At 39.7% G+C, this 12,448-nt stretch overlaps 1 protein-coding gene across 2 annotated transcripts in view; it reads right to left on the bottom strand.

Annotated features, from left to right (window-relative positions):
- Positions 1 to 12,448, bottom strand: part of ap3b1a (adaptor related protein complex 3 subunit beta 1a) — a 59,814-nt gene that overhangs the window by 44,961 nt on the left and 2,405 nt on the right. Inside the window, exons 1-6 of one of the 2 annotated variants that reach the window (XM_085280236.1) lie at positions 7,293 to 7,824; positions 4,812 to 4,887; positions 4,624 to 4,698; positions 2,432 to 2,527; positions 2,119 to 2,279; positions 692 to 758 (exon numbers count right to left, since the gene is read on the bottom strand). In XM_085280236.1, the coding sequence (XP_085136362.1) occupies positions 692 to 758; positions 2,119 to 2,279; positions 2,432 to 2,527; positions 4,624 to 4,698; positions 4,812 to 4,887; positions 7,293 to 7,471 (654 nt within the window). In that variant the 5' untranslated portion in view covers positions 7,472 to 7,824. Of the gene's footprint in view, positions 1 to 691; positions 759 to 2,118; positions 2,280 to 2,431; positions 2,528 to 4,623; positions 4,699 to 4,811; positions 4,888 to 7,292; positions 7,825 to 12,448 lie in introns of those variants that run through there. The other variant, XM_085280237.1, reaches the window with a different exon arrangement.

Raw genomic sequence — 12,448 nt, 5'->3', positions numbered from 1 at the left:
ATGATAGTGCCCTCTCTCTCTGTCCCCTGCCTCACAATGTGGGCTCCAACAGGGAGAAGTCATCTGTCTTCGTTAGCGTCTGGGGCTAAATATGCTATGCATCTGGTACTGGGCTTCCACTCCCCCCCCCATTCCCGTTTGGCCTAAGCCGCTTTGCTTTGTTTATATAATGGTAGGCATACTGTATGAATACATAATTATAACAAACTGTGCATGATTTGCACATGCAAACACAACGCACTGCATCCTCCAGCCAGTGTCTACATATTTGAAATTGGCATTTCAGCACCCTTAGTATTCACTGTGACCTCGTCAAATTAATGCGCTGCCTGCTGACTTCTAATGCACCTTCTGCATTGTGTCTGTGATTGGCCAAATTGCAGAATTTGAGAATCCAAGTCATTTACGGTCCATTTTGGGAGAAAATTTGAAAAAAAGAAGAAGCTGGCCTTTGAGAAAATTAAGCTGACACTAGCATCAGTGCGAAAATTCCTTCCAAATGGACACTTAACAAGGAGCATCTGAAGATGTGTGGGTTTAAGTGGGTGTTAACAAACCGTGGCATTGCCGAATGAGCTGTGGGATGGAGAGCTAAGAGAAGAATCACTTGACTGGGGCGCCCTCCAGTGGTCTTCGTTGTCAAACATGGGAGGTGTACTGTGAACCACTACGGTACTCTGTGTCTGCTTACCGTGCTTTTGTCTTTCAATAGTTTCTCGATCACTTCGATCAGCTGCTCCTTCTGATCTGGGTCGAGGCTGAGGACAAAAGACAAAGAGGTTGGAAACTAATTGTCAACTACAGAATGGCAATTATTCACATACAGACTAACAAATTAAATCATGTCCCTGCTGTGCGTTCAGAATACAAAGATGTCTGTGCGTGTTTAACCAAAGCCACTCCCTGCATCAATCCGTCACTGCTTCACTTTAGACTACTGTAAAACATCATCATTGACCATATTTTTAACCTGTAAAACACTCTAGGTTACACTGCTGGTATGTTAGCAGACAGGAGAGTAGCTGCTTTTGATTAACAGAGACCAGTTAGATCAGCACGAAACATTTTCATAACCAATTAAATCCAGTAGCCCGAAACTACTACTAATCCAGAGCTTGATACAGGCCCTCAGTTTATCCTCTGTCTGAAACAAGCTGTTTTAGCCCCTCCCCTTTTAAGGCAACCCTACCTCCTAAAACCGCTTACCTGTGATTGGCAGCTCTTCACAAGTAGCTGTGCTCACACAAACAGGTTGCATGCCATGTTTAATATGAGTAGTAGTATGTAGCCCTATATTCAGTTTTCATTCATTTTATTTAAAAAAAATCAATTAAAATACAAATTCCAAACTGAACATAAGATCGTTCTTTGTGAAACAGGCTTCCCCAAAGCCTACGAGTTGCATAAAATCAGGTAACAAACAGCAAATATATATACAATTCCAAATGTACATTATCATACCAAAAAGAATCACTAAATATCCTACGATTGCCGTAGGAATCATAAAATAAAAACATTTTTAAAAATCCAATACATCTAGACAGTGGCACATGAAAACGATAGGATAAGCCTCACGTAGAGCAAAGTTTTGACTGATCCATGCCATACAGGCTTCAAAATCAAGTAGCAACGATTATTTTAGAGGTGTTTTTTGTTTGAAGACAGGCATTTTAAAAATGTGTTGAAGCTTTTTCCAAATGTATGGACTTCTACAGCTCACAGTAAACTTATTACCCCAAACTTATCACTTTGTAAGGGCGGTTTCTGTCTTCTATGTGTACACTGGAATAAACTCACAAAGCCTTTTGCCAAGTCTCTACAATATAGAACAGAACATAAGGAAAAGCATAAGAGGTCTACGGTATATAGAGCATGAAGGAATTTCAAGAATCTGATAGAAGCAGTGCAGATAAATAGCAAAACTGTGCCAGGTTTTCTAAAGAACCATCACTGATCATCAAACATGCACCTACTACTAAGATAAGAGAGCGATAAAAGCGGGGCAAAGCCCCTTATGCCAACATTGCCCAACCTTCACTGCATTTACTGCTCAGTTCACTGTTGAGGCAGTAAGACGAGCCAGTAAAACTTACAAGTCTTTACCATTGATGTCTTTACCTGTACAGCTTTTGGATCGCATGTGCTGAAGTCTTCCTCACATATGGGGACAGGTCAGCTGCAGCCTCCTTGATGGCCAGCATCATAATGGGGACAATAATGGGGACGCGGATACTGGACAAAACCCTCAGAGCACTAGCCCGGATGAACTGGTTTGGGTCCTGGCACAGAAACAAATTGTCAGCGAGACAGTGTGCCACAACAAAAACAGTGCCTCCCAGCACCAAGAGAAAAGCAGGGAGAAGTGAGACATTTATCATCCTCTGATCATCAACACATTCATCTATCCGCATCCAGAGAGACTGAATGTTACCTTAAGGGCCCGCTGGAATGTGCTAATAGACAGCAATGCCAAGTCCTGCTGCTTCTCTGCATACCTCACCAGGTACACGTACACAAGTTTCTTGAGCTGCGAAGAACAATGACATCAAAAACAGCAATAAAACGAAACGGCTATAAAAGAAAAACCACTGCAGCAGACATGAAACTAATCAAGCAAACCAGCTGTGTTGGAAAATTTAAGCAGGTTTGTGTGAGGACACACCGTTTTGTTTTTTTACAGACAAGAAGAGTACAAAATATAACACAATACAAAAATCGGCTTCCTTTACGTTGATTTTTCTAAGGGAAAAATTTGAGTTTATTATTTTAAAAGACTGGGGGTTGGCGGTTGGGGGCGGGTCGATGGAGGTGGAAAGCTTTCCTGTTTTAATTTCAAAACCTGCACTCTCAATAGAGAATGGTTTCAGACAGAGGAGCTGTATTATGTGTTTATATTTCCCTCCCGAGTCTTGTGCTTTGGCTCCCTCACCTATTCTTTGCTCACCGGAAAGCCTGAGATAATATTTGTTCTGGATTCTGACAGGTTTAACTAGAGGTCAAAGGTGCTTTGCCTGCTGATTCACATCAGCTATTCCGAGAGAGAATAGACGGAGCTAATTTTCTTCCTATGAGCCTGTTGGGTTGGAGACCATGAAACTGGGAGGAAAGGGTTATGAAAAATGATTTACCTAAGGAACTATTTTTAATTTATAACCTGATTTAAGCTGGAGGTCAGGTCTAAGGTTACGTTTTAGGTACAAATCACCAAGCGCTTTAGCTGGTAATCAGCACCATGCTTTCTAATGCAACGAGTATTGACCTGTGGTTTCACAGCACAGTTCTCAATCATCATTGAGGCCATTACTGCTGAAAGTAATGGCATTACTCACTATAAAAAAAAGGAGACAAAACCCATCTGCCCTCAAGGATCGGGTTTGTGTGACCACAGAGCATGCAACGGACTTCGTTTTGAACTGCTAAATAGGCAATTACGTGCAGTACAGATGAAACTTGCTCCATCTCGTGTTATTTTATTTTGTCCCTGAATTTCAGTGTAAAATTCAGTAAATAAAACAAAGAGCACCAACATTAAACCACGAAACGCTATCAATAAACTGCATGTTCTTGTGCAGTTACGCTCACGCTCTAATTGTTGGGGCTCATGGGCAGCTCGAGATGACACGAAGTAGAAGGGATGACGGCGGGAGCGAAATAAGAGGCCATTTTTAGCACGACATACTGTAGCTGAGCAGAAACTGAGAAGAGAGAGAAAGCACAGACCAGGACCTCACACTACCTTAGCAGCTGGTGTGTATGAGGCAGGAGAGAGAAGATGTGACTCGGAGCTCTCTTCCCCCAATTACATCCACCCACCTGCTCCCATACCCCTGCCACGAGCTGGTTCGGCTGCATGCCTCGCACACAGCGCCTGGCCTGGCTGGACCCCCCTCCACACCGGCTTACATGCTGCCTCTCATGCTACCTGATTATTCTGCTTCTGCTAATCAATATTCACAGGCTCTGGGCATGGGAGCGCCTCTTGAGCTGCTGCTGCTTAATGTTCGGTCATTCACTGGAATAGGCGGTGGTTGAGTTTTTCCAAGGCTCGCAGGATTCAGTGGCATGTTGGCGCAAGCTCACAGCAGCTTTACAGAATATTTATGCTGTTGCTACTGCTGTACCAATTTATGGCTCAAAGTAGGGCTGAGAAATAATCTAATTTTAATTAGCTCTGCATAATAATGCTGCTGTTTTATCATACTTTGCGGTCTAAGACACAGAAGTCAGTGCAACTTTGTGAACTTGCTTGAAATGTAATACACCTAACAAAGAGGTGCATTTTCTTACAACTGAAGAGATGTATTAGGTATTTATTTCCATAACACAGACTGTATTCTTACACCGAGTCTATTTAACAATATTATCTCAATCTGCTGCGACCATTTCCCGTTTCCTTGCTTTGCTTTCTGTAGAAACACTAACTTTAAATGTTCAAGCACATGCATGCGTCTAAAGCAAGAAAAAGATTCTCAGTGGATCTAACTATTGTTCTGTAAGTTCCCCCTTTGGGCGTCATGCTTTGGGAAGTCACGTGCTGCGTTGCGTGAGAACGAAATGAATCATAACAGTGAACTGCATTAAAATAAATGAAGTAGTGCGCGTTATTTCTCAATCGTGTCATACCTCAATATTTTTACTCGCAACATTCTTCACCACAGCAGGAAACAACTCAGAGGCACTTTTGCCCTTGGCAATGAGCTGGAGAAAAAAAAAGAAGAAAGAAACAATTAAAAAAAAAAAAATTATTACCAGCACAAAACAGCTCAGTTACTTAAAAGAAATGCTTTAGTGGATTCCCGTGATGCACTCACCCCGACAATTCTCTTCATGGCCTCCAGTTTGAGCGACTCCTTGTTGCTCTCCAACATCTCTTTAAGGTCTTCATTCCTGAGGACAGAAGACATCCTGGGTGTTATTGTAGTCAGTGGTTAGTTGCTTTACTTATGTCCGAATTATGATTCAGCGGGAAATCTAGGTTGCAACTTAAGCAGTAACCATCCGCCTAACAGTTTGTGCACCTCTAGAAAAACGTAACTACATGTTGGATCAACGCAGACTGGAATGTTCCAGCCTCGGGTTAAGATCGTAAATGGTAAATGGACTGGTTCTTATATAGCACTTTTCTACTCTACCTGAGCACTCAAAGTGCTTTACAGATTCACTATTTAGAGAGCAGACAAGCACTTTGAGCAGCCAGGGATTGAACCACCAACCCTCCAATTAATAGATGAGCTGCTCTACCTGCTGAGCTAGAGGAGGAACACCCCTGGGGTTTCGGGTTATAAGTTTTTAGATTTGAAGATAACTCATGCTTGTACATAACATGGGCACAAATACAAAAGAATATGTAAATGGATGAGGTGTCTGCTCACAATGCAGCAACAATGGTGTCCTAAACAACAACACAACTGCATCATAACAATGATGCTACTCAGCAATCACATGATCACCACATTAATTCCTTGACTAATTCAACCAGGCAATGTTGCTCAAAAACAACCCACACAACAGGATGCTTGTTCCACAGAGATGCTGTGCAGGATGGAAAGCAAGCTGCAGACAAAAATAAGGAGTGCAGATATGTTCTGTTTTATTTTAGGTATATAATAACCTGGTGCTTATCCAAAATGATCAAAATTAATGACAAGATCAAATCTGCCAATATTTAGCAGTAGTGACTCAACAACATGGCGCTTGAGCTGCAATCCAGATGCATGACATTATTTATCACTGACACAGATGCATTGTGTTTATGAGCTTTGGGTCTGCCCATTGTGAGGAAGCGATGTCTTAAAAACATTAAGTGAATTTGAAAAACACAAACCTCCAAATTGAATTTAGGCAAAAACCTATTACAATTTGGTGGTCTAAGGTCAAGGGTCAAGACTTTATCTCGAACTCAGGAATTTACATGCTAATTATTTCACACAAATCCCATATGGAAAAGATATATATAAATCTTACAAAGTTTGTATCTGTCTTGTGTGAATCTTGTATGAAAACAAATGAAAGAGTGAAAACAGATATAAGATCCCTTGAAAAATGATATAAATGAAACTTGTATGTTTTGGATACTTACTAAAACAATATATGAAAGTAATGAGAAAGTGGCCACTTTCATGAGTAAATCAAATAAGCCTTATATGATTCACTATATGAAGTTGGCCACATCGTATGCAAGTCTTTTATAAGTTTTTACTATTTCTTTTCCATATGGGATGTCTCATAGGATAAAATGAGCAATTATATTTTATATCCTAAAGCTCAAAAAGGTCAAACTTTAGTTTCTTAATCTGTAAACAAAACAAATAGTTTTTGTAGGACAGCAACTAAATCTTTGAAACCTTAACAATATTTTATATAGAGCCTCAAAATGATTGAACTAAATTTGAAAAAAGCTCCACTGCATGTGAATCTGTAATATCTGATATTGTTTGGTATGACTTCAGTATCACTTTAGTCAGTTTACACCACTGAGAAGCAAACGTAACTAATGAAATTCCCAACAACCTTGATTTTACTTTATATCTTACTGTAATAGACAAATGGTGACACTGTTAAATGATATAAAAACTGTCAATTTACGCTGTTAACAAGCATTTCGTTAAAAACACTGACATGTCAGATCTGCTACCATGATATGTGAACTTGTCCAAACATTTAGATCAAACTTTAAACTGTCTTTAACTGCTCCCTTGTACAAAGTCCATGAGATGCTGAACTCGCCTGTGTAACACCCAGGCATCAAACTCACCAACGCCTAGCAGTCTTTCCAAAGGTGAGAATGGGCAACTTTGGGAAGGAAGAACTCCCTTTTAACAGAAAGAAACCTCTGACAGCACCGAGCTCAGGGAGGGGAAGCCATCGGCCTAGTTCAGAGGTGACGGGAAAGAAAACAGCATCTACGCTTCTACAACTTTGGTCACAACTAGACCTGATCCTGTGACATTTTTTAGCATTCAGGAGTGAAAACAGCTTTACTTTTAATTCATTATAGGTTTTCAGTATTTTATTTAAATCCACTTTAAACATTGCCAAGTTAAAAAGACTGCACTCAAGTCAATGACTGTTGTTCATACTTTTTTTTTCATATGATAATCTTAATTCTAAAGGAATAATTTGTAATGGTAATCTGAAAATTCAGTTTCCATCCACAAATAGTCATCATTTTAAAAATTTGTTACCTGTATTAGTTACATCTAAAGATTTCAATGTTATTTAAAGGAAAACGCATATATTTAGCTGTCAGATGTTACAAGAAAACAATGACCTGTGTTGTCTTACTACAGTACCCGGCTTTGTGTGAGTCCTTAGGGCTACTGTTGGTGTGTGTGAGTGACTGTTCTTCCTGACTGAGTTCAGGCTTCAGAGTAAGCTGTAAGTTCTCAGCAGACACCAACACTGTCCTCATGGCTCCTGCTGCCTCCGAGCGCAAAGAAGAGAAACCAGCGTCCATACCGCTGCAGTCCATTCAGTGGTGTCTGTGCGTGTGTGTTAGCTGTCTAAAGAACAGAGTCCACAAAACCACGGCTGACTGAATTTCCACGGACCAAAGAGAGCTGTGGTAATTACTTTCCTTCAGAGTGTACTCCCAAGTTCTCTTGGCTTTATTTACAGCTGTCTTCTTGTCCAGTTCATAACTGTCAAAGCTAGGAACTGTGGAAAAACAGCACAGGCTCCACTGCTTTGTCACTGTCATTCACCGGTACTCCCTTCCTCTTCTGTTGGGCAAAGGGGGAAAAAAAAGTCACAAGATGCCCCGTCAGCTCACTAATGGCAAGTCATCCTTATGCCTGAGGGTAATGACCACTTACTTGGCTAATTAGCCATTACTATATTAAACTGTTACTCCTCTATTCTGAAAAATGCTGACTTTCATATGGAAAGCTGTCTCACCTGGCTCCTGGTTGTGTATGTGACTCTGCCTCTGTGTGACTATGGTCACTTCCCTCTAGAGGAAAAAGGAGGGCCTTATCTCTGGTGGGTAAACACTGAGCTACTTTTCATCACCACCACTGCACAATAATCACTTTAAATTGGCACCACTTAGAGCACATGCGTCTGCCAAGTTTTACTGACAATGCCAACAGGACAGGCCGACATCAAAGATAACAGCACCGAGCTGAATGTCAGGAAATACTCCTGAAGATGTGAATGGTACAAAAGGGTTTTGAAGAGGGAGAAATGTGGACTTTATTCCGGAGTAGATGAGTAACATGAGGGCCTGACTGAGTAATGACTCGACTTTGAAATGTTTCGTAAGCAACATTGGCGCAAATTGGGAAAAGTTTTTGCTCTACACAGTATCACATTCATCACACGCAATATGACAGAGGATTATTTTGGCAGGTATATCCAAAGCTCCCTCTTCCAAAAGATTTTCTTGAGTAACATGATAGAAAGTAAAAAGGACAAGGACATAGCTACCATGTTGAAGTCCTGTTCTAAAGTCTCAAGGTGAGCATTTTCACTGTTGCCATCTTCTGTGTTTTGAAACAAGCCATGGATGAATCTGACTGAAATCACGCTCTCATTGGCTGGGGACTTCTGATTGACAGGTTGTTAGCCAGTGAGCATAATGTGGATAATTTCCACAGTCAACTTACTGCTGAATTTAGTAGAAACTACAATGAGTAACTGAGCCCATCGACAAATGTTTACAAAGTCAACCTTCCTTCACTTTTATGGGACCAGACATCTTTTTGCAAACACAGGTATCACGACCACACGATGGTCACAAAAAGAATGCACAATTAAAGTGTGTGCTTGCTACACTTTAATCTAAATTGATCCTTTGCACCATCTATAGTAACCATTTAAATATACTCTGTTGCAGAACACAGACAGCAGGAGACCTAACGGCCAAAAAGTTATTCCCGTTATAGTTCTTTGTAATCCGCCGCCTGGGCACATGCTTGCTTGGTGCATTGTAATATAAATTCTCTGTGGACGAAATTCACAACACAGGGACCCAAGTGGACCCGTGAACATGAAAAGTATAAAACGGCAATCACTACTTGGCTGTCGGGTCACCAGCTGTATGTGTCCACAACAGAGTATAATCCAGGCTTCAGTGAGCACTAAGTACAATAGTACATATTTGCACATGAGCGGAACAAATCTGTGTTTGGTAGCGACAGAAATATCCAATTTTCTTTCCTTTTTAAAAAAAAAAGCAAACAAAAAAAAACATAGCATCCAATTTTTTTCTGTTTACACTGAAAACCTAAACAACTCAAATAGTTAAAAAAAAAGAAAGAAGAAGAGCTGCATCACGTGTGGCTGATTATTAGCTTTTCAAATCTTTTTTCCCCATCACTGCTGAGATTGATTAGAATATAATACACCCATGGCAGTCTCCTAATGAATATTTATCACAAACAGGCCACATGTGTATCCATCTCATTTAATGCTGTGTTGTAATATGTGAACGCAAACACATTTTATTATGTAGTCTCTCCTTTTTGCAGAAATCTGAACACAGACCTTATGATGTGTATAGAAAATAACTTGTATAAAATTAGAAAATAAAATATTTTCATGGTGAAAATATTTCTTGGCACTCAATCATCATCAATTTAAACTAACATGGAAAAGAGTCTGAAGTGCCAGATCGTAAAAAAAAAAAAAAAAGGTGGTTACTAAATGGGTGCCAAATTTTGCAGCATTTCCAGCATTTTTGAGCCATCATAACTTCGTAAGAACAGGAGCTCTTCCGGTGAAATTTTCAAACCTGTAAAGCACATTTAATCTGTCGTCAGCAGTTGTAACCAGTTCAATTACACACCCACACCAATGGTCCCATCCTAAAAGCAAAATCATGATTTTGTTTTGTTTTTGCTATGACCAAACTTTAGCATCAATATCATGTGACATAACATAGTTTATGTCAAAGGGGCTGAAAAATGCTGGCAAAATTTAAAAGCACTAAATTTCATTGCACCTCTATATCCTTTAAGCGCTGCAACTCGGAAAATATTCATAATATGATGGTACCGTTTTCTACTGTGAGCTGAAGTTACTGGGAAGAATAAACAGCTGACCCTGAGGACATCAGATGTGAACTTTTTTCACATTTGGTTATTTTACGTGGAATCACCCTGAAGTTAAATCTACGATGCAAGGTTGTTAAAATATTATGATCCACATTATCAACAGGTTGGGAAAAGCAAGACTAGTCTACAATACTGGAACAGCAGTAATAAAAGAAGAACTGTAAAAAAAAAAATTTGCAAGTGGGAATTATCAGCTGATTCAGGGATAAACTGGCAGCAGCAATACAAAAAAAAAAAAAAAAAAAAAAAAAAAAGAGTAGCAAGGCTAAATTTGCATGACTCCTGACTAGGGCTTGGCCATATTATACCGTTCACGGTAATACCGGTATAATGTTAGGCAACGATAGGAAAATGAAATATCGCGATAGAATGGGAGTAAACGCGCATGCGCAGTGCCTTTGTTTTCATACGCACATGGCCGATTGTTGAGTGAAACAGATGAACCAGAATTGGTTTGTAAAAATGGTGCAACTTCCGTGATGTGGAACTGGTTTGGTGTTTGTCCGTCAGATACACAACAAAGCACATTTTTTTGCAGAACATGCAAGCGGCCGTTGTTATTGTCGTATTTGTCGGACTAAGATGCTCTTAAATCTGGGAGTAATCTGGGTCCTAAACTCCGTATGCTTCAGGTCAAACAACACTGCAGCATCACTAAGAGTTAAAAACTGTCTAAATTCTTTCATCTTTAATAAAACGATCAGCATTGCTGCTTTACCAGGTGTAACTATAAAGTTTAACTTCCAGGCATCCATGAAAACAAAAGTTATTACATTTAACGGAAGTTAGCAGGAAGCTAGCAGAAGTTAGCTCGCTAGTTTCGCTAGTTACCTAAGCATGATATTGCATGTTCTGACTGAGAGATTTCTGAAAAAAATCAAACGTACAGCTCTGCTATCACTTGCAACATAAATGAAGACAGGAAACTAAACAGCAGTGACGTTTGTAGGGTTACTGAAGTTGGGCTAGCTGGTATATAATGATGTGCTACGTGATCGCTAGCGACACAGCTATGTTAGCATAACATAAACAGTGAAGCTAGAGGACGAACACTAACACTTTTCCACTTATAAAAGTTAACGTGAAGGTTCTTCATGGTTAGAGACAAATGCAATCGCATGGCAGGATGCTGTAAACGGACCAAACTTCAGTCAGGAGAACAACTGAGATAATCCATCCACAATACGAGGTTAGTCATTAATATACTGCAACAACATGGGAATAGAGCAGCTGCCAGAGAATTCAACATTAAGGAATCAATGGTACAGAAATGGAGGAAGCAAGAAGAATGAGTTTAATAAAGTTTGATTTATCTGACTGCTTTGTTTCGCTTAATGTGCCTTATAATCCCGTGCACCTTATGGTCCGAAAAATGCGTACTGCACACTGCAGTTTAATGTTGCAAAGCACCTCTTTTTAACTTCAGTGGATATTATACATGGTTATGCTCAGGACATGTCAGCCCATTTCTAGTGGAAATGCCTTTTGGTTAAACTTTCAGCAAGGAATTTGCATTTGTACTGTTACATTTTTATAAAGCTTTAATGTACATAAAAACCAGCTTCTTGTTTAAGTGAATATAAATGGAAGGTTGTCTTTTTGCGCTAGTAATGTTGTGGAGTTGTATTTTGTCTCGCATCAATTATATCGTCGGTTATATCGTTATCGCAAATTTTCAAATATATATCGTGATAAATATTTTTGGCCATATCGCCCTGCTCTACTCCTGACTAATGCCAGTAGGCTGGAAATACCAAATAACCATTTAACATGCACAACCAGCCTCAAATACAAAATTCAATCTTCCAGCACTTCCCAAGATTAGGGAAGTGAAAATAGTATAATTCCATTTAAATCCATCGCTCCTTTTATTTTTTTGTGACTGCTTCCAACACAGAGAAATACAATAAGTCGATACAACCAAACTGCTCAGCCACAGTGAGACATCTCTTTGGTCTCAGATAATAAATTAGCCTTATGTTTCTATGATTTGTTGAACCCTAGCACAGAGCTCTCAAACAGAAACAAGCGCCCTTTAAACACTAGAACATATTAGAGCAAAGTTGCATCTCTCATCACGTGCAACACACATTCAGCAATTCTAACTAAACTTCCAAATTTGATCTAATTTTAAAAGAACTGACTCTAAATATATCCTCAGCTATTAAAACATTAATGAACAAATATGCAATGTATTCTCCAAGCACGGACATGGTGAAGTTGACAAGCCTTGCGTGCAGCACTAATATGAGACACAGATAATGGCACTAGCACAAAATGCATTTTGGATTCACAGACTTGGTCATTGTGAATTGTGTCTGACAGACATACAAACAGAAGGATCATTCAAGCCCTTTCATATTCTTCTGGTCCCTCAGCTTGGCCCTGAGGTG

Source organism: Mchenga conophoros, linkage group LG7 (genome assembly GCF_057382185.1).
Source record: "Mchenga conophoros isolate Kocher_MC1m ecotype Shallow Benthic linkage group LG7, M_conophoros_male_GT1.1, whole genome shotgun sequence".
Lineage (NCBI taxonomy): Eukaryota > Metazoa > Chordata > Actinopteri > Cichliformes > Cichlidae > Mchenga > Mchenga conophoros.
The sequence above is the reverse complement of the archived record's forward strand: the minus strand, read 5'-3'. Positions and strand labels throughout refer to the sequence as shown.